Raw genomic sequence first — 27,824 nt, forward strand, 5'->3', positions numbered from 1 at the left:
CACTGGAGAATTCTACCAAACTTTCAGAGAAGAGTTAACAGTACTACCACTAAAGGTATTTCAGAGCATAGAAAAGGATGGAATACTCCCAAACTCATTCTATGAAGCCAGCATAACACTGATACCAAAACGAGGTAAAGAAACCACAAAAAAAAAGAAAATTACAGACCAATATCGCTCATGAATATTGACACAAAAATCCTCAACAAAATTCTAGCCAATAGATTTCAGCAACATAACAAAAAAATAATTCACCATGATCAAGTGGGATTTACACCAGGAATGCAGGGATGCTTCAACATTAGAAAAACAATTAATGGAATCCATCGCATAAATAAAACAAAAGACAAGAACTACATGATCTTATCAATCGATGCAGAAAAGGCATTTGACAGTCTAACACCCATTCATGATAAAAACTCTCAACAAAATAGGAATAGAAGGAAAATTCCTCAATATAATTAAGGGCATTTATACAAAGTCAACAGCCAACATCATCCTAAATGGATAGACTTTGAAAGCATTCTCCTTGAGAACGGGAACCAGACAAGGATGCCATTTATCACCACTCTCATTCAACACTGTGCTGGAGGTCCTAGCCAGAGCAATTAGGATAGAAAAAGAAATAAAGGGCATCAACATTGGGAGGGAAGAAGTCAAAGTATCTCTGTTTGCAGATGATATGATCTTATACACAGAAAACCCCAAAGAATCCACAAGAAAACTACTGGAACTGGTAGAAGATTTCAGCAAAGTTTCAGGATACAAGATAAACATACAAAAATCAGTTGGATTCCTTTATACCAACAAAGACAACCTTGAAGAGGAAATCACCAAATCAGTACCATTTACAATAGCCCCCAAGAAGATAAAATACTTAGGAATAAACCTAACCAGAGATGTAAAAGACCTATACATTGAAAACTAAAAGACACTACTGTAAGAAACCAAAAGAGACCTGCATAAGTGGAAAAACATACTGTGCTCATGGATAGGCAGACTTAACATTGTGAAAATGTCAATTCTACCCAAAGTGATCTACAGATACAATGCAATACTCCTCCAAATTCCAATGACATTCTTTAATGAAATGGAGAAACAAATCACCAACTTCATATGGAAAGGGAAGAGGCCCCGAATAAGTAAAGCATTATTCAAGAAGAACAAACTTGGAGGCATCACACTACCTGATTTTAGAAACTATGAAACTGCCACAGTAGTCAAAACAGCCTGGTACTGGTACAACAACAGATACATAGACCAATGGAACAGAATTGAGAATCCAGATGTAAATTCATCCACCTATGAGCAGCTGATACTTGACAAAGGCCCAAAGTCCATTAACTGGGGAAAAGACAGTTCTTTAACAAATGGTGCTGGCATAGCTGGATATCCATCTGCAAAAAACTGATAAAAGATCCATACCTCACACCACGCACAAAAACTAACTCAAAATGTATCAAAGAGTTAAACATAAAATTGAAAACTATAAAGATTACGGAAGAAAAAATAGAGACAACACTAGAAGCCCTAATCCATGGTGTAAACACAATACAAACCATAAGTAACAATGCACAAGCACCAGAAGAGAGACTAGATAAATGGGAGCTCCTAAAAATCAAACACTTATGCTCATCAAAAGACTTCACCAAAAAAGTCAGAAGACGACCTACAGACTGGGAAAAAATTTTTGGCTACAACAAATCCAATGAGCATCTAATCTCTAAAATCTACAAGATATTGCAAAACCTCAACAAGAAAAAGATGAATAACCCGATTAAAAAATGGGCAAAGGATATGAACAGGCACTTTGCCAAAGAAAATATTCAGGCAGCTAATGGACATATGAGGAAACGCTCACAATCATTAGCCGTTACAGAAATGCAGATCAAAACTACAATGAGTTATCATCTCACCCCAACAAGGCTAGCATTAATCCAAAAAACACAAAATAATAAATGATGGAGAGGTTGTGGAGAGACTGGAACACTTACATACTGTTGGTGGGACTGTAAAATGGTAACCACTTTGGAAATCGATTTGACACTTCCTTAAAAAGCTAGAAATAGAAGTACCATATGATCCAGTTATCCCGCTCCTTGGAATATATCCTAGAGAAATAAGAGCCGTCACATGAATATATATATGCACACTCATGTTCATTGCAGCACTGTTCACAGCAGCAAAAAGATGGAAACAACCTAGGTGCCCATTAAAGGACGAATAGATAAACAAATCATGGTATATCCACACAATGGAATACTATGCAACGATAAAGAACAACAATGAAGCTGTGAAACATCTTATAATGTGGAAGAATTTGGAGGGCATTATGCTGAGTGAATTTAGTCAGTCACAGAAGGTCAAATATTGTATAAGACCACTATTATAAGGACCCAAGAAAATGTTTAAAAACAGAATAAAACATTCTTTGATGGTTACAAGGGTGGGGAGGGAGGGTGAGGGTTATTTACTAACTAGATACTGGATAAGAATTATCTTAGGTGAAGGGAAGGACAGCACATACTACAGAGGAAGTCAGCATAACTGGACTAAACAAAAGCTAAGAAGTTTCCTGAATACAATCAAACACTTGGAGGGATAGAGTAGCAGGGGTAGGGGCCTGGGGATCATGCTTTCAGGGGACATCTAGGTCAACTTGCATAACAAAACCTATTAAGAAAATGTTCTGCATCATACTTTGGTGAGTGGCATCTGGGGTCTTAAAAGCTTGCAAGTGCCCATCTAAGATGCATCAATTGGTCCCAACCACCTGAAGTAAAGGAGAATGAAGAACACCAAAGACACAAGGAAAGTATTTGCCCAAGAGACAGAAAGGGCCACATAAACCAGAGACTTCATCTGCCAGAGACCAGAAGAACTAGATGGTGCCCGGCTACCACCAACGACCACCCTGACAGGGAACACAACAGAGAGTTGCGGATGGAGCAGGAGTAAGGTGGATGCATAACTCAAATTCTAGTAAGAAGACCAGACTTAATGATCTGACTGAGACTGGAGGAACCCTGGAAAGCATGGTGCTGGATTCTCTATCAGCCGAGAAATAAAACAATTTCCAAGGCCAACTCTTCAGAAAGGGATTGGAGGAACTGTGGGACATAAAATGATACTCGTGAGGAGTTTGCCTCTCAGCTCAAGTAGATACAAGAGACTAAATGGGCAGCTTCTGTCCAGAGGTGAGATGGGAAGGCAGAGAGAGTTAGGAGCTGGCTGAAAGGGCATGGGGAATCAGCGGTGGAAAGGAGGAGTGTGCTGTCACAGTATGGGGAGAGCAGTTGGAGTCACATAACAATGTATGCATAAATTTTTGCATGGGAATAAAAAAGAAACTTAAAACATTGCTTCTTGATCATCAATTGATAAGTTTCTTTACAAATAGTTGTTTTTCATGCAATGATATGGCTTCTTTTAGTGACTTCAATATCTCAGATAAACATCCCCACTGTTGATATCCAGCATGCTTTCAAATGTCTACATGTGATTTTTTCTTATTCTTTTTTTTAACTGTGGTAAGTATATATATTACAAATATTATGCCATTTCAAAAAAATTTAACATGTGCAATTCAGTGACATTAATTACATTCATCATGTGCAAGCATCACCACTATACGTTTCCAGATTTTTCTATCATGTTTAACAGAAGCTCAGTGCCCTACATGCAATGACTGTCTTTTTCCCTCTCCCTCCCGTTGTAATTGTTTATTTATTTTTATTTTATTTTTGGTGAAAATATACACAGCAAAACTACTCCCATTCAACAATTTCTAGACATAATTATCAGTGACATTGGTTTCATTCTTCCCATTGTTTCAACATTCTCATTATTTCTGTTCTAGTTCTTTCACTTGCATTTATTTAAACTCCCCACCCCTAATCTCATGAACAACTGCCTCCTCTACCTTGAGTCCAGAAGAACTAGACAGTGCCTGGCTACCACTACCAATGGTTCTGATTAGGGATGCAATAGATGGATCTTTATAGAAAGGGAGAAAAATAGGGTACCGACTTCGAGTTCTTAAAGAATCCAGACTTACTGCAGCTACTGAGGATGGAGGAGTCCCCGAGGCTATTGCCCTGAGTTACTCTTCAAACTTTAAATCGAAACTATCCCCTGAAGTCTCCTTTAAACTAAGTAACAGTTTAGTTCAAAAAATAAAGATTGTCACCCTTGAGTATTGCATTCTTTTAAAAATACATCTGTACGTGTGATTTTTTTAAAACATGTTTGAGATATACTTATCCCATAAAATTATCCATTTAAGTTGCAAAATTCAATAGTTTTACTATATTCACAGAGTTGTGTAACTTTCACCACAATCTAAGTTTAGAACATTTTCATCACTCTAAAATTACACCTCATACCCATGGAGTCACAAATCATCCCCTGACCCCCGTTCTCTCTCCAAACTTCTTGTTGTTAGGAGCTGTCAAGTCGGTTCCAATTCATTGCTATCCTATAGGACAGAGTAGAACTGCCCCATAAGGTTTCTAAGGAGCGGCTGGTAGATTTGAACTGTAAGGTCAGCAGCCAAGCTCTTAACCACTGCACCACCAGGGCTCCAAACTTAGGCAACCACTAATCTACTTTATGTCTCTATAGATTTGTCTACTCTGCACATTTCATGTAAACGGATTCATACGATATGTGATCTTTTGTGGCTGGCTTCATTATTCAAGGGCAGTCAATTGTAGCTTTAGATTCTTCCCCTTTCAATTTTGCCTTTTATACAATTTTCCTCTACCCCCACCTCTACCTGCCCTACTCCAAGTTCTACTTGTCTGGTAATAGACAGAACAACATATTCAAACCAATTCCATGCCTGGCCATGAACAGTGAGCAAAAAATGAACTGTTCGGGCAAGTGTTGGCTCAATATTAAGATCACGCTTCCTAGTTTCTGAAATTACTACAAACCAGTCTCTTGATGAGCATATTATTTCTGTTTATCCAGCTTCACCATTTCTGTAATCGTCTAAGGATTGTGATGCTCAGTCTTTACTCCTCCACACTAGGATCTTAATTTAAAGATATAAGCCTCTATAACTGATAGCCAGAGCCAAATCTGTGCCATCCAGCTGGACTACTCTGACTCATGCATCACATTAGCCTAATGCCCAATGAAATAATGATTTGTCTCTACCCTTCTGTTGTTTCTGAGTCATTAAACAGTTAGAAGCACTGTTACATAGTGGGTAGAAGAACCAGGAGCAAAATCACTTGAATCTCTGAAATGTCATGTTCTAGCATTTCAGAAAGTAATCTTAGGCAAGTTATTATTTAATTCCACAATTCTTCAGTTTCCTCATCTAGAAATTCAGCGAACAGAAAGTGCCAATCTCATAGATTTGCTATGAGGCTTGAGTGGAAATGTTTCACATATAGGAATAATTCAATGTATTTAGCTATTCTTACCTGAACTATTAATTTCCTTTCGAGCTCTATAAATTTTCATCTCCTTGACAATAGCAGACATGTCTAAATCTACCCAAAAGTCTTTCTCACACTACCAGATGTAGCCTCAGAATCTAACAGTGCTCTAGGAAGAAAGCTTCAATTAATCAGAGTAGACTATGAGCCAATACCCATTTGCCATCTTTATCTGAGATAGTAAACGTTTATGAACTTTTATTATCCAGTAATTACAAATCCCTCTTTGAGATATGGCATTTCTCTCAGTGTAATATTTTGTGGGGTGTTTTTTCATTTTCTTGATGGTATCCTTTGAAGCACATTTTAATTTTGATGTAGTCCTATTTTCTCTCTTATTTATTACTATCATTATTTTGGCTTGCAATTTGGTGGCATAGGTAAGAAGCCCTTGCTCAACCAAAGGGTAGCAAGATTTACTCCTATGTTTTCTTCTACAGATGTAGAGTTTTAGTTCTTACATTTAGGTCTAAGATCCATTTGAGTTAATTTGTGTACAGGGTGTGATGCAGGTGTCCAACTCCATTCTTTCAAATGTAGCTATCTAGTCGTTCCAGCAGCATTTGTTGTAGACTATTCTTTCCACCTTGATAAAAGCCTTGAGATCCTTATCAAAAATCAAGTGACCTGCTCAGCTGGTGTATGTTTTGCTGTGTCTACAATTAAGCACTACAGTTAAAAAAAAAAATCACTTGACCATAAATGGGTTTATTTCTAGACTCTCAATTCTATTATATTAATCTTTATGTCTATATCCTAGCATTGCACTGTCTTAACTACTGTAATTTTGGGGTAAATTTTGAAATCAAGATATTTTAGTCCTTCAACTCTTTCTTTTTAAAGATTTTTTGGCTATCTGAGCTCCTTTGTAATTCTGTATGAATTTTAGGGTCTGCTTTTCCATTTCTGTGAAAAAGGTAGTTGGGATTTTGATAGGGATTACATTGAATTTATAGATTGCTTTGGGTAGCAAACCTGTTTTAACAATATTAAGCCTTCTAATCCAAGAACATGAGATATTTTTCCATTTATTTAATCTTTAATTCTTTCAACATTTTTTTTCAGTTTCAGTGTACAAGTCTAGCACTTCTTTCATTAAATTTATTCCTAAGTATTTTATTCTTTTTAATGCTATTATAAAAGTATTTGTTTTCTTAATGTCTTGTTTGAATTGTTCATTGCTAGTATATAGAAATTGATTTTTGAATATTGATCTTATACCCTGAAACCTTGTTGAACTCGTTTATGAGTTCTAATAATTTTTTAGTGGATTCCTTAGGATTTTCCATGTAGAACATCATGTCACCTGCAAATGGAGGTAGTTTTATTTCTTCCTTTCTGATTTGGACGCCTCTGATTTGGACGCCTTTTATTTCTTTTTCTTGCCTAAGTGCACTGACTAGAAAGAACTTCCAGTACGAATAGAAGTGGCAAGAGTGGATACCCTTATCTTGTTCCTGATCTTAGGGAGAAAGCATTCAGTCTCTCACCACTAAGTATGATGTTATATACAGGTTTTTCATAGATGCTCTTTATCACACTGAGGCAGTTCCTTCTATTCTGAGTTTGGTAAATCATCAGTTGTTAGAATTTGTCAACTGTTTTTCCTTCACATATTGAGAACATCATGCAGTTTCTGTCTTTTATTCTATTAATACAGTGTATTACATTAATTAATTTTTGGATATTAAACAAACTTTGCATTCCTAGGATAAATTCAACTTATTCATAATGTTTAAAGCTTTAATATATGGCTAGATTTGGTGTACTAGTATTTTGTTAAAAGATTTTTGTGTTTATATTCATAAAGGACATTGGTCTGTAGTTTTCTTTTGTTGTTTTTGTTTGGTTTTAGTATCAGGGTAATACTAGCTTCATAGAATGAGTCAGAAAGTGTTCCTACCTCTTATTTATTTATTTATTTTGGAAGAGGTTGTGAAGAACTGATTTCAGTTCTTCTTTAAATGTTTGGTACAATTCACCAGTGAAGCCATTTGCAGTGGGCTGAACAGTGGTCCCAAAGATATCAGGTCCTATTGCTTGGAACCTATAAATATTACCTTTTTTGGAAGAAAAGTCTTTGTAGGTGTGATTAACTTAAGGATCTTGAGGTAAAGAGATATTCCTGGATTATCCAGGTGGGCGAGAGTGCCATCACAAGAGTCCTTTAAAGAGAGAGGCAGAGGTAGATTCCACAAACACACAGAAGAGAATAGGGAGATCTAAAGAGAGAGGCTGAGATAGAAGGGATGTGCCATAAGCCAAAAAACGTTGACAGCAACCTGAAGATGGAAGAAGCGAGGAATGAATTCTCCCCTAGAACCTCCAGAAGAGTGCAGCCCGACTGACACCTTGATTTTGATCCAGTGAAACTTATGCTGAGCTTCTGGCTTCCAGAATTGTGAGAGAATTTCTGTTGTTTTAAGCCACCAAAGCTGTGGTAATTTGTTATGCCAGTCACAGGAAACTAATCTACCATCTGAGCCTGGGCTTTTATTAATGAAAAAAATTTTAATTACTAATTCAATTGTTTTTACTTGTTATAGGATTATTCAGATTTTCTATTTCTTCTTGAGTGTGTATAGGTAATTTGCGTATTTCTAGGAATTTGTCCATTTCATCTAAGTTATCTAATTTGTTGGCATACTGTTATTCATACTATTCCTTTACAGTCTTTTTTTTTTCTCCACAATAATAGTAATGATGTCCCATATTTTATTCTTATTATCAGTAGTTGATTCTTTTCTCTCTCTCTTTTTTTATTGGTTAGTCTATCTAAAGGTTTTTAAATTTTGCTGATATTTTCAAAGAACCAACTTCAGTTTGTTGATTTTTAAGCAGACAGAATCTAAAATCACAGTGGCAAACCATAACAAAGATTATTTCTTGCTCATGTAAATTTAAAGTGGATCGGGCATCCCTCTTCCACTTTGTGCTAGACTGTATGAAACATGAGATCTCCAAGGACTCTGAAGCAAGGGGGAGAGGAGAATGGAGCACTTAACTACCTTACCCTAGAAGTGACACACTTCAAGTCACAATCCATTGACAGAACTAAATTATGCTCACTTGAAGAGAAGCTGAGAAATGTAGAGAAACAAGGAAAATATTTTTTTGAGCATAAACTCTGTGCCATAGATCACCAAAGATCTTTTGATTCTTTTTTTTTCCCCCAAAACACAGAACATACTCCTGAAGGCTGACAACTCAAAGTCCAATCAAGTCCAGAATCATCAGATGTGTGCAGTAGTCTCTCCATCAGGTCTGAATAAGATTCCTTTTAGTCTCAAGACTAATAAAATAAAAATACAAGTCATCTGCCTCCTGCATCATCCATCCATATACATATTGCACATACTACGTTAGAATGGGGAAAAACTAATTACAAATGGGAAAATAGGAGGCACACACTAGTCACTGGCTTATGTTGTGAAGTTCTCCTACCTTCAAGTGTAGGTGGTTCCTGGATTCGTCCTTGATTCTACTCTCAGAGAGAAGTTATGCCTTCTGGAGGTCCTTCCTTTTCCATTTCCTTCCTTAGCCATATCTCGGGAGAGGAGGGGTAGGATTGCTCACTTTGGAGGCTACAAAAGTTTTCTCATTGCAGTTTCTGTTTGCTGAAGATTGAGGACTCAAGTACATATGTAAGTCTGAATGGTCAAATGGTATTTTATACTAAAATTATCTGGTAATACCCTTTCCATAAGGAGCCCCGGTTGCACAGTGGTTAAGTGCTTGTCTGCTAACAGAAAGGTCAAAGGTTCGAACCCACCAGCTTCTCCATGGGAGAAAAAGACTTGGTGATCTGCTCCTGTAAAGATTACAGCCAAGGAAGCTGTATAGGGTAGTTCTACCCTGTCATATCAGGTCGCTATGAGTCAGAATTGACTCTATGGCAACAGGTTAGAGATTACAGTTATCCTTTCCTTAAAACTGTAGACTTTTAATCTATTTTCTTCTATAATTTCCATGTGCCAATAGGCACATCCAAAATGCTTTTGGAGTGACATGTAGTTCTCAGATATGCTTTATATCTTTACTTTCATCTAATAAATCTCTGTCTAGCAATTTAATGAATCCCTAGGTGGATCAAAAGGTTAAGCACTCAACTGCTAGCTGAAAGGTTGGCGATTCTAATTTTCCCAGAGTTATCTCGGGAGACAAGCCTGGTGATCTGCTTCTGCAAGGTCACAGCCTTGGAAACCCTATAGAGCAGTTCTACTCTGCACATGTGGGGTTGCCCTTAGATGGAATCAATTTGATGGCAACAACAAACTATGAAGCTATCTGAAACAATAGGTAAGAAGACCACACACAATCTAAACTTTGCTCTGAGTCTTTTTTTTTTTTTTAAACTAAGAGGCTTGAACCTTTGTTTCAAAGCCTTGTTAAATTTCGTATCTTACTATTTAGAATTTAGAAGCAGACAGCTTTTCCAACTCTGCAAGGCCCTAAATTTCTGAACTCTTCATTCCCTATTATTTTGTCTTGCAAATCAGTTATTTTTCCTGAGCTCTTCTTTTATCTTCCCAACATAGCCAAAGAAGAATTGATGACTTTGAATTGTGGTGTTGGTGAAGAATATTGAATATACCGTGGACTGCCAAAAGGACGAACAAATCTGTCTTGAAAGAAGTACAACCAGAATGCTCCTTATAAGCAAGGATGGCGAGACTACATCTCACATACTTTGGACATGTTATCAGGAGGGATCAGTTCTTGGAGAAGGACATCATGTTTGGTAAAGTAGAGAGAAAAAGTGGAAGACCCTCAATGAGATGGATTGACACAGTGGCTACAACAACGAGTTCAAGGATAACAACGACTGTGAGGATGGCACAGGACCAGGCAGTGTTTTGTTCTGTTGTACATAGGGTCACTATGAGTTGGAACTGTCTTGATGGCACCTAACAACACAACAATGTAGTTATGTACAACCAACACAGAATACCCATACTGAGTTTTCCTATTTCTTCCACTAGAGCCATAAGTTAGACATATAGTTTATCTTCCAAGTTATCATAAGGAAATGCTTTGCCACTACAAAACTTGAATTGCCATCTTTCTAGCCTCTGATATCAGTTTTCTTGCCTCACTAAACTGAGACCATATTTTAGGTTTTTGTTACTCTGTACCAATTTCTGTGTTTATCAGCATAAATAATGCTAACTTCCATAACAGGTAAACACTGAAGTCTCAACAGCTTAGCACAACAAAAATTTATTTCTCCTCTAAGAACCAATGTGTGTTAGGATGACCTTCATCATCTTGTAGCTATGTTAATGAAACAAATAGTATCTAAGATCTCCATGGCAGTGGAAAAGAATAGTGCTCTTAACTACTTTCATTTGGAAGTGACACATTTCACTGTTGCTCACAGTAAGGTGGACAGAACTGATCATAAAATCCCTACCTAGCTGCAGGGGAAGCTGGGTAATGCAGGGGGGACTGAGGCATTAGTGCTTAGAATCAAAAAATAAATCCAAATACATCCGACTCAAGAGCTTATTTTATTTCCACCAAGTTATACGTTTGTTTGAATTTAACTTTCTGCCTCTCTGTTCTTAGTAGTAAAGATATTACAATTATTTTAAAAGCAATTTGAATTATTATACATATATAAAAACAAAATATATTTTTTGTTTGCGTGTTTAATTTTAAATCTGGCAGCAAAGATTTCTAGTTTTACATGCATGCGTATGCTTTAATTGCTCATCTGAAGTAATTTAGTTGATACTATTTTATATCCTGGACTAAAATTCAGTCATTCCAGCAAACAATTTAGAAGAATTAAAAAAAAAAAAAAAACACTGTTAACATTGCCTAAAGCAGAAGTAGACTGAAATCAGCAAGATATGATAAATTGGATGAATTTAGAAGAAAAATGTTGGAGGCAGAAAATGTAATGCGTTTCAATGCAAACCATAAAATCTCCTTTAGAGTCTTCATTTCAGACTCATAAGTGGATTTGGAGCAAGACAAAGTATGTAATGGAGGTAAAATAACTAAAGATTGTATAAATCTGATCACAGGCACTTCGATATAATGACCCTCAAATAATTAACCCCTTAACCTTATATTCTGTATAAGAAGTGGTAGTTTTACTCTCAGAAATGTCTTTTATGTAACAGCTGGCAGTTTTCATAAAGGATTTGAATTTATTTCTTCATATATGTGTCTGAAATATAAATGCTTCTCTGAAATAACTGTAGAGTATTGGCCTATACTCTAGCTTTACTTACTATAAATTGTTAAAAAAAACTACGATAACATTAAGGTTACAGTGTCAATCTGGTATGCCATATCCTTTCAATATAAATCAAGGAATTTGTATATTTAATTACTTATACTGAAAAAAACTTATCAAAGCATAACATAGAGTAGATATTCATGAAGTATCATGTTCCTTTAAAACATCTGACCTGAAGTGATAGATCATTTTCATAAAGAAAAACTAAAATATTTGATTAGGTAATATAAAATAGAATCTAGAAGGGATAGTAGTCTTAAATTAAAGAAAATAAAATCATGTATTTTATTACCAGTTAACTAATTAGTAAAATAGGAATTTTGGATACTACTTACAATGAAAACTATCAGCAACTAACATGTCATGAGTAATCCCATTAAATGATTTATTTGATAAGCTAAATGAAAAGATATAATACCTATCCTTATTCACAAGTTAACAGTAGATGCATGGGGCTTTTTAGCTTCATATTCCTACGAAGCTCCAATGAATTCTGTAGTATCATAACTACCATTAACTATGCCAGTTCCATGAGGGTAGGGCTTTATATGTCTTGTTTACTGTTGACTTTGTAATGCCTCAAACTGATAGTATAAATAGAAAGAGAGACAGAAAAAGTGAGAGCAAGAGAGACAGAGAGAAAGTAATAACCTAAAATGTAGTCAAAAGAAATCCGAGTATAAATAAATACTCTCTAACTTGAAAAAGCTGTTGTTAGGGTAACAGGAAGAAGTTAAAGTATCTGGCCTGTGATTTGTTTATTCTTTTATATGGTGGATGTTACTGGGAAAAGGAAAGAAGGCAGGTGATCTAATGTAATCTCCTTGTCAACTTGGAACTCCAGAAAAATAGACAATGATATTTGCTAGGAGGAAGGGACCATTATCTACTGAATGCCTTTAGCAGGATGGTCCCTGGCTAAAGGATTGCTTATGAGGTACATTCCCTGGAGAATGTCATATAAACTATACAACTCTCTGGAATAAAAAAAGAAATACTTCATAATTTAAACAGTTACTTCTGTGTAAGGAAAAACCATGAACCTCACTAGAGATTTCATTTATTTTTCTGGGTGAAAGGTACAGGTTCTTCAAGGGAAGGATCTGCAGAGCCAGCCACACTTGATGTCACATATAGCTCCCTGCTTCAGCTGAGCCTCTTGATTATCTGTATCCTTGAAATTTTTAGTATAGTTTGATACCAGGATAATATCCCTGATTTCTGTAAGTCTAATTTGACAATCCAATCATGTTAAATTGACCTATGGATAAGAGAAAGTGAGAATAGCACATAAACTGTGTAGCCATATATCATCCAAATTGGGACACCTTTGAGAATGAGAAACACTGTTATTAATATTTACAACAGACATTAACTGTGACTTTCCACAGCAAAACTGGGGCATACAAACATATTTCTTAATGCAGAGAGGCTGAAAAAATTCCCCTTAAGAATAGAAACAAGACAAGGATGCCATTTATCACCATTCCTATTTAACATTGTTCTGGAAGTCCTAGCTAGAGAAATAAGACAAGAAAAAAGAAATACAAGGCATCCAAATTGGTAATGAAGAAGTTAAACCGTCCCTTTTTGTGGATGATATACTATACATAAAAAACCCAAAAGACTCCATGAGAAAACTACTGGAACTAACAGAAAGATTTAGCAGAGTAGCAGGATACAAGCTAAGCATACAAAAATCAGTTGGATTCCTATATACCAATAAAGAGAAGCATGAAAAGGAAACCAGGAAAACAATACCATTTATAATGGCCTCTAAAAAAATAAAATAATTAGGAATAAATCTAACCAGGGATGTAAAAGACCTATACAAAGAAAACTACAAAACACTACTGGAAGAAACCAAAAGAGATCTACATAAATGGAAAAATATACCATGCTCATGGATAGGTAGACTCAACATTGTGAAAATGACAATTCCACCCAAAGCAGTTTACAAATACAATGCAATCCCAATCCAAATACCAACAACATTCTTTAAAGAGATGGAAAAACTAACCATTAACTTTATATGGAAAGGGTAGAAGCCCCAGATAAGTAAAGCACTACTGAAGAAGAAGAATAAAGTATGAGGACTCGTACTACCTGACCTCAGAAACTACTATACAGCTATGGTAGTCAAAACAGCCTGGTACTTGTACAAGGACAGACACATTGACCAATGGAACACAATTGAGAATCCAGATGTAAATCCATCCACCTACGGTCACCTGATCTTCGACAAGGGCCCAACGTCCATCAAATGGGGAAAAGACAGTCTTTTTAACAAATGGTTCTGGCAAAACTGGAAGTCCAACTGCAAAAAAATGAAACAGGACCCATACCTCACACCATACACAAAAACTAATTCAAAATGGACCAAAGGCCTAAATATAAAGCCAAAAACTATAAAGATCATAGAAGAAAAAATAGGATCAATGCTAGAGGCCCTAATACACAGCATTAACAGGATACAAACCATAACTAACAACACAAAAACTCCAGTAGATAAGCTAACCAGAATCTTCTAAAAATTAAACACTTATGCTCATCAAAAGACTTCATCAAAAGAGTAAAAAGAGAACCTACAGACTGGGAAAAAAATTTTGGCTATTACAAATCTGACAAAGGTCTAATCTAAAATCTACAAGAAAATCCAACACCTCTACAACAAAAAGACAAATAATCCAATTAAAAAATGGGCAAAGGATAGGAACAGACACTTCACCAAAGAAAACGTTCAAGCAGCTAACAGACACATGAGGAAATGCTCGCCATCACTAGCCATTAGACAAATGCAAATCAAAACCACAATGAGATACCATCTCACCCAGGCATTACTGGCACGAATCAAAAAACAGAAAATAAATATTTTGGAGAGGCTACAGGGAGATCAGAACTCTTACGCATTGCTGGTAGGAATGCAAAATGATATAACCATTTTGGAAAAGAATATGATGCTTCCTTAGAAAGCTAGAAATAGAAATACCATATGATCCAGCATTCCTACTACGAGGAATATATCCTAGAGAAATAAGAGTCGTCACATGAATAGACATATGCATACCGATGTTCATTGCAGCATTGTTCACAATAGCAAAAAGATGGAAACAACCTAGATGCCCATCAACAGATGAATAGAGAAACAAACTATGGTACATACACACAATGGAGTACTATACACCGATAAAGAACAATGATGAATCTGCGAAGCATCTCACAACATGGATGAATCTGGAGGGCATTATGCTGAGTGAAATAAGTCAATCACAAAAGGACAAATATTGCGTGAGACCACCGCTGTAAAACCTCATGAAAAAGTTTACACACAAAAAGAAACAATCTTTGATGGTTATGAGGGAGGGGAGGGGTGAGGATGGAAAAACACTAAATAGACAATACGTAAGTGGCAGCTTTGGTGAAGGGTAAGACAGTTCACAATACTTGGGAAGCCAGCACAAATTGTACAAGGCAAGGTCAAGGAAGCTCCATAGACACATCCAAACTCCCTGAGGGACCAAATTGCTCAGCTGAGGGCTGTGGAGACCATGGTCTCAGGGAACATCCAGCTCAACTGGCATAACATAGTTTATAAAGAAAATGTTCTACATTCTACTTTGGTGACTAGCGTTTGGGGTCTTAAAAGTCTATGAGCAGCCCTCTAAGATACTCTACTGGTCTTATCCCTTTGAAAGCGAGGGAGAATGAAGAAAACTAAAGATACAAGGGAAAGATTAGTCCAAAGTACTAATGGACCACGACTACCACAGCCTTCACCAGTACAACTAGATGGTGCCCAGCTACCACCACTGATTGCTCTGACAGGGATCACAACAAAGGGTCCCGGACAGAGTTGGAGAAAAATGTAGAACAAAATTCTAATTCACAAAAAAAAGACCAGACTTACTAGCCTGAAACAGACTGGAAAAACCCCGAGAGTATGGTCCGTCGACACCCTTTTAGCTCAGTAACGACGTTACTCCTGAAGTTCACCCTTCACCCAAAGATTAGACAGGCCCATAAAACAAAACAAGACTAAAGGGGCACACCAGCCCAGGGGCAAGGACTAGAAGGCAGGAGGGGACAGGAAAGCTGGTAATAGGAACCCAAGGTGGAGAAAGGGGTGTTTTGACATGTAGTGGGGTTGTTAACCAATGTCATAAAGCAATATGTGTACTAACTGTTTAATAAGAAGCTAGTTTGTTCTGTAAATCTTCATCTGAAGTTCAATAAAAATAAAAAAAAGAAACTGGGGCATACGGTTATTGTACAAATAACCATGAGTGCTTCATTCATTAGTGTATGTGCTTATTGATAAATACATATTTAAAAAGCTTTGCCAACTTTCAATGTCTCAGTGAGAAAGTATATATAGGGAAGTATGCTCCCAAGTAGAAGTTGCAATATTAAGCAATATCTAGATTATTATATCTGACCTTATATTAACAATATAAAGATTAGAAAATACATAACATGATTATATGTTATTTTGAATTAAACATTAAGAAATGGTATATTATTCTGTGGATAGTTTGCTTATCAGAATATCTTAAAGCTGAAATTATGGTAAGCAGATGATATGAATAGCACTCAGATTAATTTTTACTGTCAGAATCATAGTGCATTTCATATATTTTAAGGGAATCTTAATCTTTTAATGCTTAGGAGTTTATTTGAAGATACAGAAACACACCAGATGTCTGATGCTATTGGAATCACTGTCTACTGGGATTGACCTAAATTTTAGAGACAGCATAAAAACTGGAATGCAAACTAAATTATGTGATTCCTGTTTTTATCAATACATTTAAGGTCCATGTATAGGGTTTCAGAGGACCCATGAACCACTTGAAATAATAAATAAAATGAGTATGTGTTCCTGTGTGTATTTTGGGGAATGGGAGATGCTAGTACTTTTTTCACCAGATTCTTAGATTTCATCACATTTGGGTTGGTGATGCCTTCCCCCAACCCCCAAAAAATTTAAGAACCACTGCATAAGAGGAATAGTATCTAGAGGATAGGTCCTCTGAGAGATGACCCATATTATGAGGCAATAATTGCTCACATCCATGCTCTGATTCATGAAGAGGTTTTTGGTCTTATAGGAACTAGGTGCCTATTAATAGACTGTACCATTTTGAGAAATATTAACTGTTAGTAATCCACTCAACTACCCTTTATCTTATGAGAAAAGGGGAGTAATTATATGACCCACTGCTTTTACCAGACCGTCCCTCCCCTATTTACCAACCTATATATTGTAAACTCTCTGATATCCAGTATCACCTCTGCACATAATGTTTGGTTATTCAAATATTCTGATTATAGTGTTCTTATATAATTAATATATAGATGATCAATTTTGGTATTATAAATATATAAGCATTCAAAACACTAGAAATATCTTTGGATCATAATTTAGGATTTCTCTTTTAGGGTGGTTTCTTTCCTTTAGTGCCCTGTGGTTTCATATATGAACATGAAGATAACAGACCATAAAACTCATCAAAAGAGTTCATAATTGGCACTGTCATTACTTCTTTACTTCCATTCACTTTTCATCTCCTTCCAACATGGTTCCTATCTCAACCACTTTGCTGAACTTGCTCTTGTCAAGGTCACCATGGGCATTCATGTTCCAAATTTAATATACTGTTCTTTTCCCATATTCCAAGAATTTTCTGCCAGTAGTCAATATAGTTGAACAATCCACTGTTCTTTTTTAAATCGCTATTTTTATCAAATATAGTATACATACATAATTTTAAAAGACAAGCAGCATTATAAAGCATAAAATGAAAAATAGGTATTTCTGATCTACCACTCCTGACCCCGTTACCACTCCATTGAGTCAATGTGAAATTTTTGGATATTTCTTCTTTTATTTATCATAAAATTTCTCCCCCCTTTCCTTACTTATAGCACGTTTTTAAATTGTTATTTTTATCAAATATAGTATATATACATAATTTAAAAGATAAGCAATATTATAAAGCATAAAATGAAAAATAGGAATTCCTGATCTACCACTCCACAGAGATTTACTCAATTTTATCTTCTACATTTTATTAATTTTTCAATATTTTTGATATTATCTATTACATTTCTTCTGTAAGTAATTATAATTTATTACTACTCTACCCTCAACACAATTGCTGCATATATAGAGTTTCATCATAATTTTGGATTTAATCAATGTTGCTTTCGTTAGTATGACCGTGAATATTATTAACAGTGGAGACACACAGAGTACCAAGATCACACTTCATTCTTGTATAAGCTTTTTGTTTTCTCTCAAGTTAAAAAATGCCTGTGTTTTCCATCTGCTCAGTTTTCAGTGCATCTATCATTCACTCATCACCAAACCCTCTGGCAGAAATGAAAAGTTCCTCTGAAAATGTTCAAACACATGAGATAATCTATCAGTTTTATATTTTCTTGTGAACAATGCTCCTATAGTTGTCAGACCTCCTGTTCCATTTCAGACAGGTTACTCTATATGAGGGCTTCCTGTCTGATGTGCTGATAGTGGGTTATTGGTGTGTCGTGAGCAATTGATGATTATAAACCATAGTACTAAAAACTGAAAATTTTTATTTATGATTTAACACTTATGACCGTTGATATTAGAACAATGTTTGACCACTCACTCCATAAATGTCTTGACTTCATTATTTTGATGTATGATGTGTCTCACAAGTGACCAAAGAGTGCTCTGTTGTGGCTACTGCACACAAAATCTCCAGCTGAATTTTTTTATTGAATCATCCCAGTTTGTCTGATTATTATTTTAATCATGATACGTTTAATCAAACAAATGCTGGGCTCAGCTGATACTGTTGACCTGAGTACCTAACATGTGGCTTCCCCATGTGTCTTGGACTTCTCACAGCAAAACAGCTTGGTTCCAAAATTAAGCAACCCAAAAAAGGAGCATCCAGAGGACCAATATTCCAAGAGACCAAAGCAGAAGCTTCAAGGCTTCCTCTGACCTAGCTTTTCAAATGGTAATTGGCTGTGATTCTATTAAAGAAATATGGAAAACTAAAATGTTAAGTTTACTGTAAATATTCAAATTATAATGATTTTAGATAAGATACTCTTTTCAACTCCCACGGAATTTTTTTAACATAAGAAATTTAAAAAAATAAACTTGGGAAATAATTCAAAGAATTTTCTTTTTCTTTACAATATGCTATGATTTTATATAAAAAGAGGTGGTTCTATAATACTTAGCCTGACAGAGGGAATGACAGATTTTATTAGCTTTCATGGATCTTTTATTCAGATAATTTAATCTAATATATCTGTCTTCCCATGTGTATGATGAAATTATTACATAATGGTACATTTGCAATCTTCAGAAGGCAGCACGGTGAAATAGAAAGGGCACTAGACTTTGAGTCAGGAAATAACAGCCTGGAAATATGGGCAGCTCTGATACTTTGGAATTATGTGATCTTGGACAAATTATTTTACAGAAACCTCACATTTCAGGCCCCTCAATAAAAAATCCCATGTAATTAACCTACATTAAAGCCAGCTAGTCAATACGACTCAATCACATACATAAACAGTTTCCAAGTAGCATTTTAAAATCACTCTTAAATAAAGAGTGAACAAACAAGGATTAGTGGCATTTTTTATAAAATCTCAAAGAAAAAGGTAACTTGGGGGAATAGAGGAACACAGGGTGCAGAAATACTCCCCCCAAAAACTAAACAAACCCAAATAGTATTAATATCCTCACAGATATGAAGAATATAGTGCATATATAAACCAAGAATAGTAGTGTTCAGATGTGTGTTTGTGTGTGTGTGTGTGTGAAAGGAACAATGAAAAAATATTTTGGGTTTTAGAAATATGATTACAAAAATTTCAAAAAATAAAAGAATTAGAATATTGAGTAAATCTCTCAGAAAAGGAACAAATATAAAAAGACATGGGAAAACAAGTTATAAAAATAGGAAAATCAGAGGATTAGTCTAGGAGGTCCATCTGAACAACAGGAATTCTAGAAAGACAAAATCGAAGGGAGAATAATATGTAATACATAACACAAGAAAACTTTTCAGATTGAGAAATAAATGGCAATGGACTTCTCAAAGGTAACACGAGTTAGAAGATAATGAAGCAAAATTCTGAAGAAAATTACACTGATTCAAATTACCAACCAAATGTAAGGGTAGCATAAAGACATGTTTAGGTTTTTAAGGTTTTAAAAAATTTACCTCCTATGTATAATTTATCAGTAAAGTAAAAGAGAAAGCATTTCATTAAAATAAATAAATAAATAAATAAACCAAGAAAGAAAATATGGAATTCTCTGGAACAAAGGGTTCCAATACAGGAGAGAGAGATGAATTCTCAGGATCACAATTAAAGAGAAGTGCCAGGATAGTAGCTGTAAGAGTAGGTTTAGAGCTCATCCAGTCCTGATTAAAACAGGATGAAGGGCTCAGAAGAATATTAAAAAACAAAACCAAACTGTGAGCGTAGAGGTGTTTGAATGGAATGAATGATATTCGAACAAGACTTTTTTTAAAAAAAAGTAATATAAGAAAGCAAACATATTCTTAATATAGTATGTAACTCAGCTGTGAGTAATATTTACACAGTCATAATAATTAAAACATTAAGTATTAGTTAAACCCCAAATAGTGAAATAATTTTAATGGGAGAATAGAGGAGGGGATGTGTAAGTGTGTGTATTGGGAAAGGTTTATAAGAAAATTAAATCTCCACCTTTCACAGTGGAAAATGGCAGATAATATCTAAAATTTTAAGTTATTTTAGCAGAATAAGCAAATCATTTAGAAATATAAAAGTAAATAACAGAAAAATCAGTTAAAATTATTAAATGAAATGCCTTTGGGTAGCAGGATGAGTGAGTGGGGAGGTATAGAGCATAGGACTACTATTTTTCCTTTTCTTTCATTTTAGTTTATAAGTCTAAGAGTAATATAAAGTCTAAGAGTCACATTTATAAAAATAAAACTACATTTAAATAAAAGATACAGAGCTTTATGAAGTATATGAAAATGATGGAGAACTAATAAAATCACAAAGCCACTGACAAATGAGAACCTGGCATAGTTAGGCTAGTTTGTATGTAAAGAAGAGAAAATCAACAAGGATGAAGAAACTACTGTAGGTTTTTAAAAAGAAAAATTAAATATTTAAGAATTAAGAGAAGCCCTTGAAAAAATTGATAAGACCTTGAAATGATTTTACAAAAATTACTTTATGATTTTTTGGTGAAAGTTGGAGTTAAAAAGAAAAAAGAAAAAAAAGAGCCATCTTAACATGAAATTTTATTAGAAAATTTCTACAAAGAGAAAAAAGCAGTACATAGTCGATAACCAAATGTTATTAACAATAATATAAGATGTATTTTTATATTATGAATATAATTATGTTCAAAGTCTGAAGAAAATGTAATGTTATGTCATAAGATTGATTTTCTATGATAGTTGACAGATTTCCTGACCATGCCACATAGTAACAAAGCTATCAGCTCAATATGGTTCTCACTAACACCAATTTCTCCTAATTTCCAAGTTCTCCCAAAAATCAGGTCCGTGATATCCGTAAAGCAACCCTCCAAATATGTATATTTAGAAAACATTGAATGAGATATGGATATTTTATTTAGAACTCTCAACATATATTTTATAGACTCTGATATCTACAGTCAAAATTAACACATCCAATTTCTAATGTATTTATTTACCCTTAAAATACTTTGATTAACTATAATAGAAAAATTCATATACTAACCTTTGTGAATTAGATATCTTGATTTTTTTGATTTTATGCCAATATCTTTTGTTTTTAATTCAGATAAAACAGAGGAAATATTTCTCTGTTCACCAGAACATTTAAAATCAACTGGAGAATGTATATTCTGTGGAAACAAAATAAAAACAATGACGATGATATCTCATGTATTTTTTAGAGTTCTCAAAGAGCTCTCACAAGCATTATGAATTATCATGACTCATTATAATTTAAAAACAACAACAAAAACCTGTGAGGTAGGCAGGATTAGGAAAAGATATAAAAGATCTCTATTGTGTATGATTTTGATAGATCATCTTTCTATAACATTAATTACATGGTTTGGAAAATGTTCTAAAACAGATTGAGGGAAAAGGGGGACTTGCAAGTGGGTGCCATAACAAAAGGAACAAGGAAAAGAGGAGTAATAAGGAATAAACAGAGAGATAAGATACCGTTGCCCAGAAAGCCTGAATGAAGACTGGTAATAAGAAAGGGAGGGACAAAATTATTTCACAGAACACTAAATGGCAGTAACACAGGAAGAAAGGGAGAGACAAATGGGAACAGCATTATCACAAGCCTTAATAGTACAAATGGACCAGAAATGTGTGGGAGGAAAAACAAGTAGAATAGTGAAGGGGAGCTTCCTGGGGAGTAGAGGCACTGTAAGATGTAAACTGCATAATGTTTGTAAACTGGTTGGGAATGGTATAATAATACTGTGTTATCTCTCTTTCTCTTCACAGCAAGTCTCTTCAATTCATGATATAGTGAGGATGTCAGGTTGTGGAGTAACAATGTGATGCTTCCAAATCTCATTTTTGGAGCAAATCAATTTGTATCATTAAACCTTTCTGTGTCTATGTCCTCACCTGCAAAATAGAGTAAAATTTCCTAGACAGCTATAGTACACTGCCTTAATACATATATATATATATATATATATATATATATATATATATACTCAACCTAAATGGTAGCAATTCCTATTATTTTCACTTTCTATTCACTATTCATCCAACTGTACCCACAACATTCCCTGAAATTGCTCTACCAATAATGATATGCCATTGGTACAATCCAAAAGATTTTGTTTGAGCCATATTTTATTCTTTCTAGAACATTTTTACCATTGCTCCTCCTTGCTTGAAATTGTCTTCTTCCTTGATACCACTCTCCCTCAGTTCCTTTTCAACATCTGTCACTATTCCCTCATATTTGATTTGTCTCTTCCTTTGCCTATCTATTAATTGTTGGTATGTTCCAGTGTTCTATCCTTACATTTCAACACTCTCACCATGGCTTCAACTAATTTCAAATGAGTGGTTCACAAGGGGGATAGTGCAGTTGGTTTTAGAAACTGTTTTCTCTGCATATAAATAAAAACACAAATAAGTAACTTAAACCAGCCAAAGATAAAATTGTCTGTCACATTATATACAAAAAGTCTGGAGGTAGGCATTCCATCCAGGACTGATATGAAGGTCATCAGGGTCCCCTGTTCCTTTGAACTTTCTTTTTCATAGCTATCCTAGGGATCTTCATGGCTTCTGCTCTCTAGGTTTTCTCGTCAAGACAGCTGCTAGAGCTCCATACATCATGTTTACATTCCAGGCAGAAGGATGGATGAAAGGGAGAATGACCAAAGGGCATATGCCATGGGTCTTAAGTAGCTTTACCAGGAGTCCTTCAAATAATTTTGGTTTACATCTCATTGGCCATTCATAGCTGCAAAGGGGAGGGGAGTAAATGCAGCCTTTTGCTAGATACTTTGCTACCTGGAATAAAATTAAGGAACTTTACCAAGAAAGAAGAAAAGGATAGCTCTTGGTAGGCAACCAGCAGTCTCTGCCACAGGGAAAAGTCAGAAACTTGGGAGGAGATATCTATTTGTATTTTGAAAAATCTTCCCATATTATACTTTCCCTGTGAGAACCACTGATTTTATTCTGAAGACACATAAATATATATCTTCAGAAAGATATCCTTTGTGAGACGTTTGCTTTTGCTTATTTGTTTATGGAATACTTATGTAGTGCTTACAATATGCCATTGTTTTTAAGCTCTTTACAGATATTAACTTTTTTAATACTCATAACAATTATGAGTTGTGCCCTTTCATCCTGGAGAATCTCACAGATAATCTCATAACCAAGAGAACTGAAGTCATGTCTTTCTTCTCATACTTACTGATAATGTATTCCTAGAAGAGCACTTGAATGTGTCCTAGTTCCCTATATTTACAATTTTCTGCCCAAATTCTTACACCACATAATATTTCTATTTAATTAAATATGTTTCTTCCTCTCTCTTAAATTTTACATGTGATGTCTTCTAATTTATCTATTGAAAACAATATGTCATTACCCAGTGACACATTCTGCAAAGATTTATTAATGTTCATTACAGGTATTAGGTATTATCTACCTCTGGAATAAATCTCAGATCTTTTTTTTCTTGGCTAAATAATCTTTCATTCATCAACACTCACACAAGACAATTTTTTCCAGTCTTTACATGACAAAAACACTTTACTTTTTGCTAGAAGACAAATAAGTAGGTAGTTTTGAGCTCATATATTTATATTTAGAAAATTTTCTTAAGGTTGCCAAGAGTAACTATGATATAATTACTCACAATATCAAAACATATTATCAAAATATGACATAGTTTTAATTAATGTTGCTTCTATTTTCATTTGGTCCCAGTTATTTCTATTAAACAACACATGACAAAAATTAATGTAGACCATTGTTTTACAATCAAATCTGTATCAACTCCAAATGCTTTTCAACCTCAAATTCCTCTAACAATCCACTTCAAGTTACATCCTCGTTCTTGCCTTTTTCTACTTCTATAAATTTTGCACTATATTTTCAACTTCTTTCTGTTTCTTCCTCCTAACAATATAGGATGTTTAACAATGTTAAAAATCATCTCAAATTCCATTTCAACCACAGAAATGGATCTTTTCCTTGTTCTAGATCCCACACTCTTATCCTACTCTGGAGAAAATAATAAAATTAGAACAAAATTATGTGGTCAATAATTCTGTTTCCATGACTTACTCCTTTACCTTCTCCTGAAAGAATACAGAGATAATTCTGAGATGCCCAACTCCATCACAAATAAAGTTAATTTATAGAATCATCACATACAAAAGATCTGAAACTAAACAGATAGATGGCTAGTTCCTTTCAGAATTATCTTTTCTTCAGTTATCCCACTTGCTCTTTTTTCATGTAACCACATGTCATTATCAACATTTAAAATAATGTTCCCTTCCTTAGCTTTTATAAAAGAAAGATCCATCAACAAGAGTGCCTATGAGACAGTGGCAAAAATCTATAGGATGATGATCAGAAACTCTAAAGCTCTAAATGAACTGAGGCTTACACAAGCTACTAAGGTAAAGAAAATGACCTTTTCTATTATATGTAATGATAAAAGGAAAAGAAAGTATATGCCCACTTATTGATAAGTCTTTGAAATCATGGAGAGGAGTTATAGAAGACTACGGATTATCTAATAAATACCCCCCCCTTTTTTTTTTAATAATAGAAAGTTCTTTCTATTAATCACAATGCCTTGAACCTAAAACTAGTCCTCAACAATTGTAGGAAATATTTTAAGCCTGTTTGGTAGCATTTAGAAAAGGAACAATCACCAAGTAGTAATATAAGTGGACAACAAACTAATATAAAATATGACTTTATTTTTAATAAAGTAGAATTCATTCATGTTCAAATTTACTAGGCATGATAAGCCTACATTTCAGCAATATGTTTGATGAAATCTTTCATTTCTTATGGAAAGATATATTAGGCGGGGATCAGCCATGCTGAATAACCACATGGAAAAGATGAGGGGTAATAAAATGATGTGAACTTCAAGGTTATGCAATATGGATCTGTTTTCAGCCCTATCCTGATCAATATTTATATAAATGACTCGAATCAAAATATAAAGAAAATTCTTACTAAGTTTTCGGATATGGTGGAAGAAAGAACACACTAGATAGAAATCTAAAATATTGTCAACAGACTGAAGCAATGGGTCAGATTAAACAGATGAAGTTTAATAAGAATAAATATTGCAGTTAGGCAAAATGCATTTAATCACTGCAATACATGATTAGAATTAAAAACATGAGTGAGGAGGAGTTCGGGTAAAATGGCACTCTAGGCAGAAGCACCACGCCATCCCTCCACAGCAAAGATCCGAAAAACTAAGCCGAACAGAGAATACAACAATCCTGAAACCCTAAAACATCAAATGAAGAGATAAAGAACTCAGCCAAGCACCAAATGGAGTGAGAAAACTGATAGAGAATGGAGAGCGAGGAGAGATTCATGCAGAGGTCCCCTACCAGCTAACGCAGCGTGGATCCGCCATCTTGGACTCCTATCAGAGACCAGCAAACAGGGGGTACGAGAAAGCAGCCTCACGGAGCTTCCAGCGGGAGACAAAACAACCTGTAATTTGCGATATACGCTTCCCCCCACCCTAACCTTCTTCACCCCAACTCGGCCTCCTCTGCTTCACGCGGCCACAGTCTCTTGACCGGGAAACAGCAGCTGCTTGGATTCCACAAACCTGAGTAGGCGGCTCTCTGGGTGCCATTTGTTGGCTGCTGGTGTTGCTTTTTTTCTGCTTCTTTTTATTTTTTCCTTGCCTCTCCCCACCTCCCCCTCCTTTCGCTTGAGCACCTCACTCTGTCTGCCATCTTTGCTTCTTCCTGTGGGGCTGCAGAGCTCCGATAATTTGTGATATATGCTTTCCCACTCTCTACCCTTCTTCACCCACACTCGGCCCCCTCTGCTTCCCACGGACACAGTCTTGTCCAGAAATACCAGCCCACACTAGCTATCTCTCTGAGTGCCATTTGTTGGCTGCTGGTGTTGCTTATTTTTTTTTCTGCTTCTTTTGATTTCTTACTTGCCTCTCGCCACCTCCCCCTCCCTCAAGTACCTGGCTCCATGTACCATCTTTGCTTCTTCCAGAGAGGCTGCGGAGCTCCATTCAAGCGTGGAGCTACTTCCCGGTCTGGGCTGCCGCGCTGGTGGGATCCCAGAGCTTTTGTTCATTTGTTTTGAATTGTTTGTTTGATTTCTTTTACTTTTCCTGAGTTGGGACCCCTTTCTGGGTAGGCTGAGCTGTGTGGCAGGGAGACTCCCCTTCACCTTCCACAGACATGCAGAGGGATCCCTGAGGGCATTGCTTTTTATGTTGATTTTTTTTTTTTCTGTTTCTTTGGGGGCCTTTCTTGTTTGTTTGTTTTTTTTAATTTGTTTTATTTTCTTTTTCCTTTTTGTCTTTATTCATTGCTCAGTTTCTCATCTCTCTATATCTTCCTTCTCTTTCTGTTCCCTGAATACCTGGCATTGTATACCTCTACGCCTTCTAGCCAGCCTGTACTGCAATACCTGAGAGCGACTTCCCCAGACCTCATAGCTGCACTGGTGGGATCCCTGGATCTTTGCGGGTCTTTAACCTTTCTGATTCTTATTTACTCATTCTTTTCTTTTCTTCCACCTCCCCTTTCTGTTTTGATCCATTTCATAGTCTCTCATCTCTCCACTCCAACAGCAAGCTCCCCTAGCATTCTTTTTTTTTTGTTTCTATGTTTTTGGCTCCTGTTCCTCTCTCCTCTCTCCCATATCCATCTTAGCTCCACACATAACAATCTCCCCACTGCATCCTGCCTACCTGCACCGTGCACTTGACATCACACCACCAAGCAGCACAGGCATGGCCTACTGGAAACTCCCCTGCACTGATTACCGACCTGCTCTGGTGGCTGAATTAAGTGCCACAAACAACGGGTCCCAGTAACTCCTCTTCAGCTAGACCTGCCCTGCCATACCATATCTGAGTGACTGACCCTGCCAGTTGAAGAAGGAGGTGAAAAGTATTGTGACCACAGACAAGCAAACAACAAAGAACATACAGTACACCTGCTCAGACATAGTCAAAAATGTTTTTAAAAAAAGGGACGAAACAAACAAATCTACAATCAATAAACAAGAAAAGTAAGTACTGAATGCCCCGAAGACAGCAGACAATATCAAAACATTTACAAAAACAGGACACGATGGTTCCAGTAGGCATCCAAAATAAGATGACTCTCCTGTGGAAGAAAATGCACAAGAACTACCTGATAGGGAATTCAAATCTCTAATACTCAGAATTCTCCAAGAACTGAGGCAAAAAGCAGAGAAACATGAGAAAAAAAATAGACAAATTCATGGAAAATATGGACAAAAAATTGGAAGAATTCAGGAAAATAATGCAGGAACAAAATGCCAAAATAAATTCACAATTAGAAATTATACAAA

General features: G+C 35.6%; 1 protein-coding gene across 1 annotated transcript in view; it reads right to left on the reverse strand.

Moving 5' to 3' along the window:
- LRRIQ3 (leucine rich repeats and IQ motif containing 3) overlaps positions 1-27,824 on the reverse strand; it is a 225,712-nt gene that overhangs the window by 44,412 nt on the left and 153,476 nt on the right. Inside the window, 1 exon segment of the mRNA XM_004369135.2 lies at positions 21,480-21,610. Coding sequence (XP_004369192.1) covers positions 21,480-21,610 — 131 coding nt within the window.

The sequence above is a fragment of the Trichechus manatus genome, unplaced genomic scaffold (genome assembly GCF_000243295.1).
Source record: "Trichechus manatus latirostris isolate Lorelei unplaced genomic scaffold, TriManLat1.0 scaffold00003, whole genome shotgun sequence".
Lineage (NCBI taxonomy): Eukaryota > Metazoa > Chordata > Mammalia > Sirenia > Trichechidae > Trichechus > Trichechus manatus.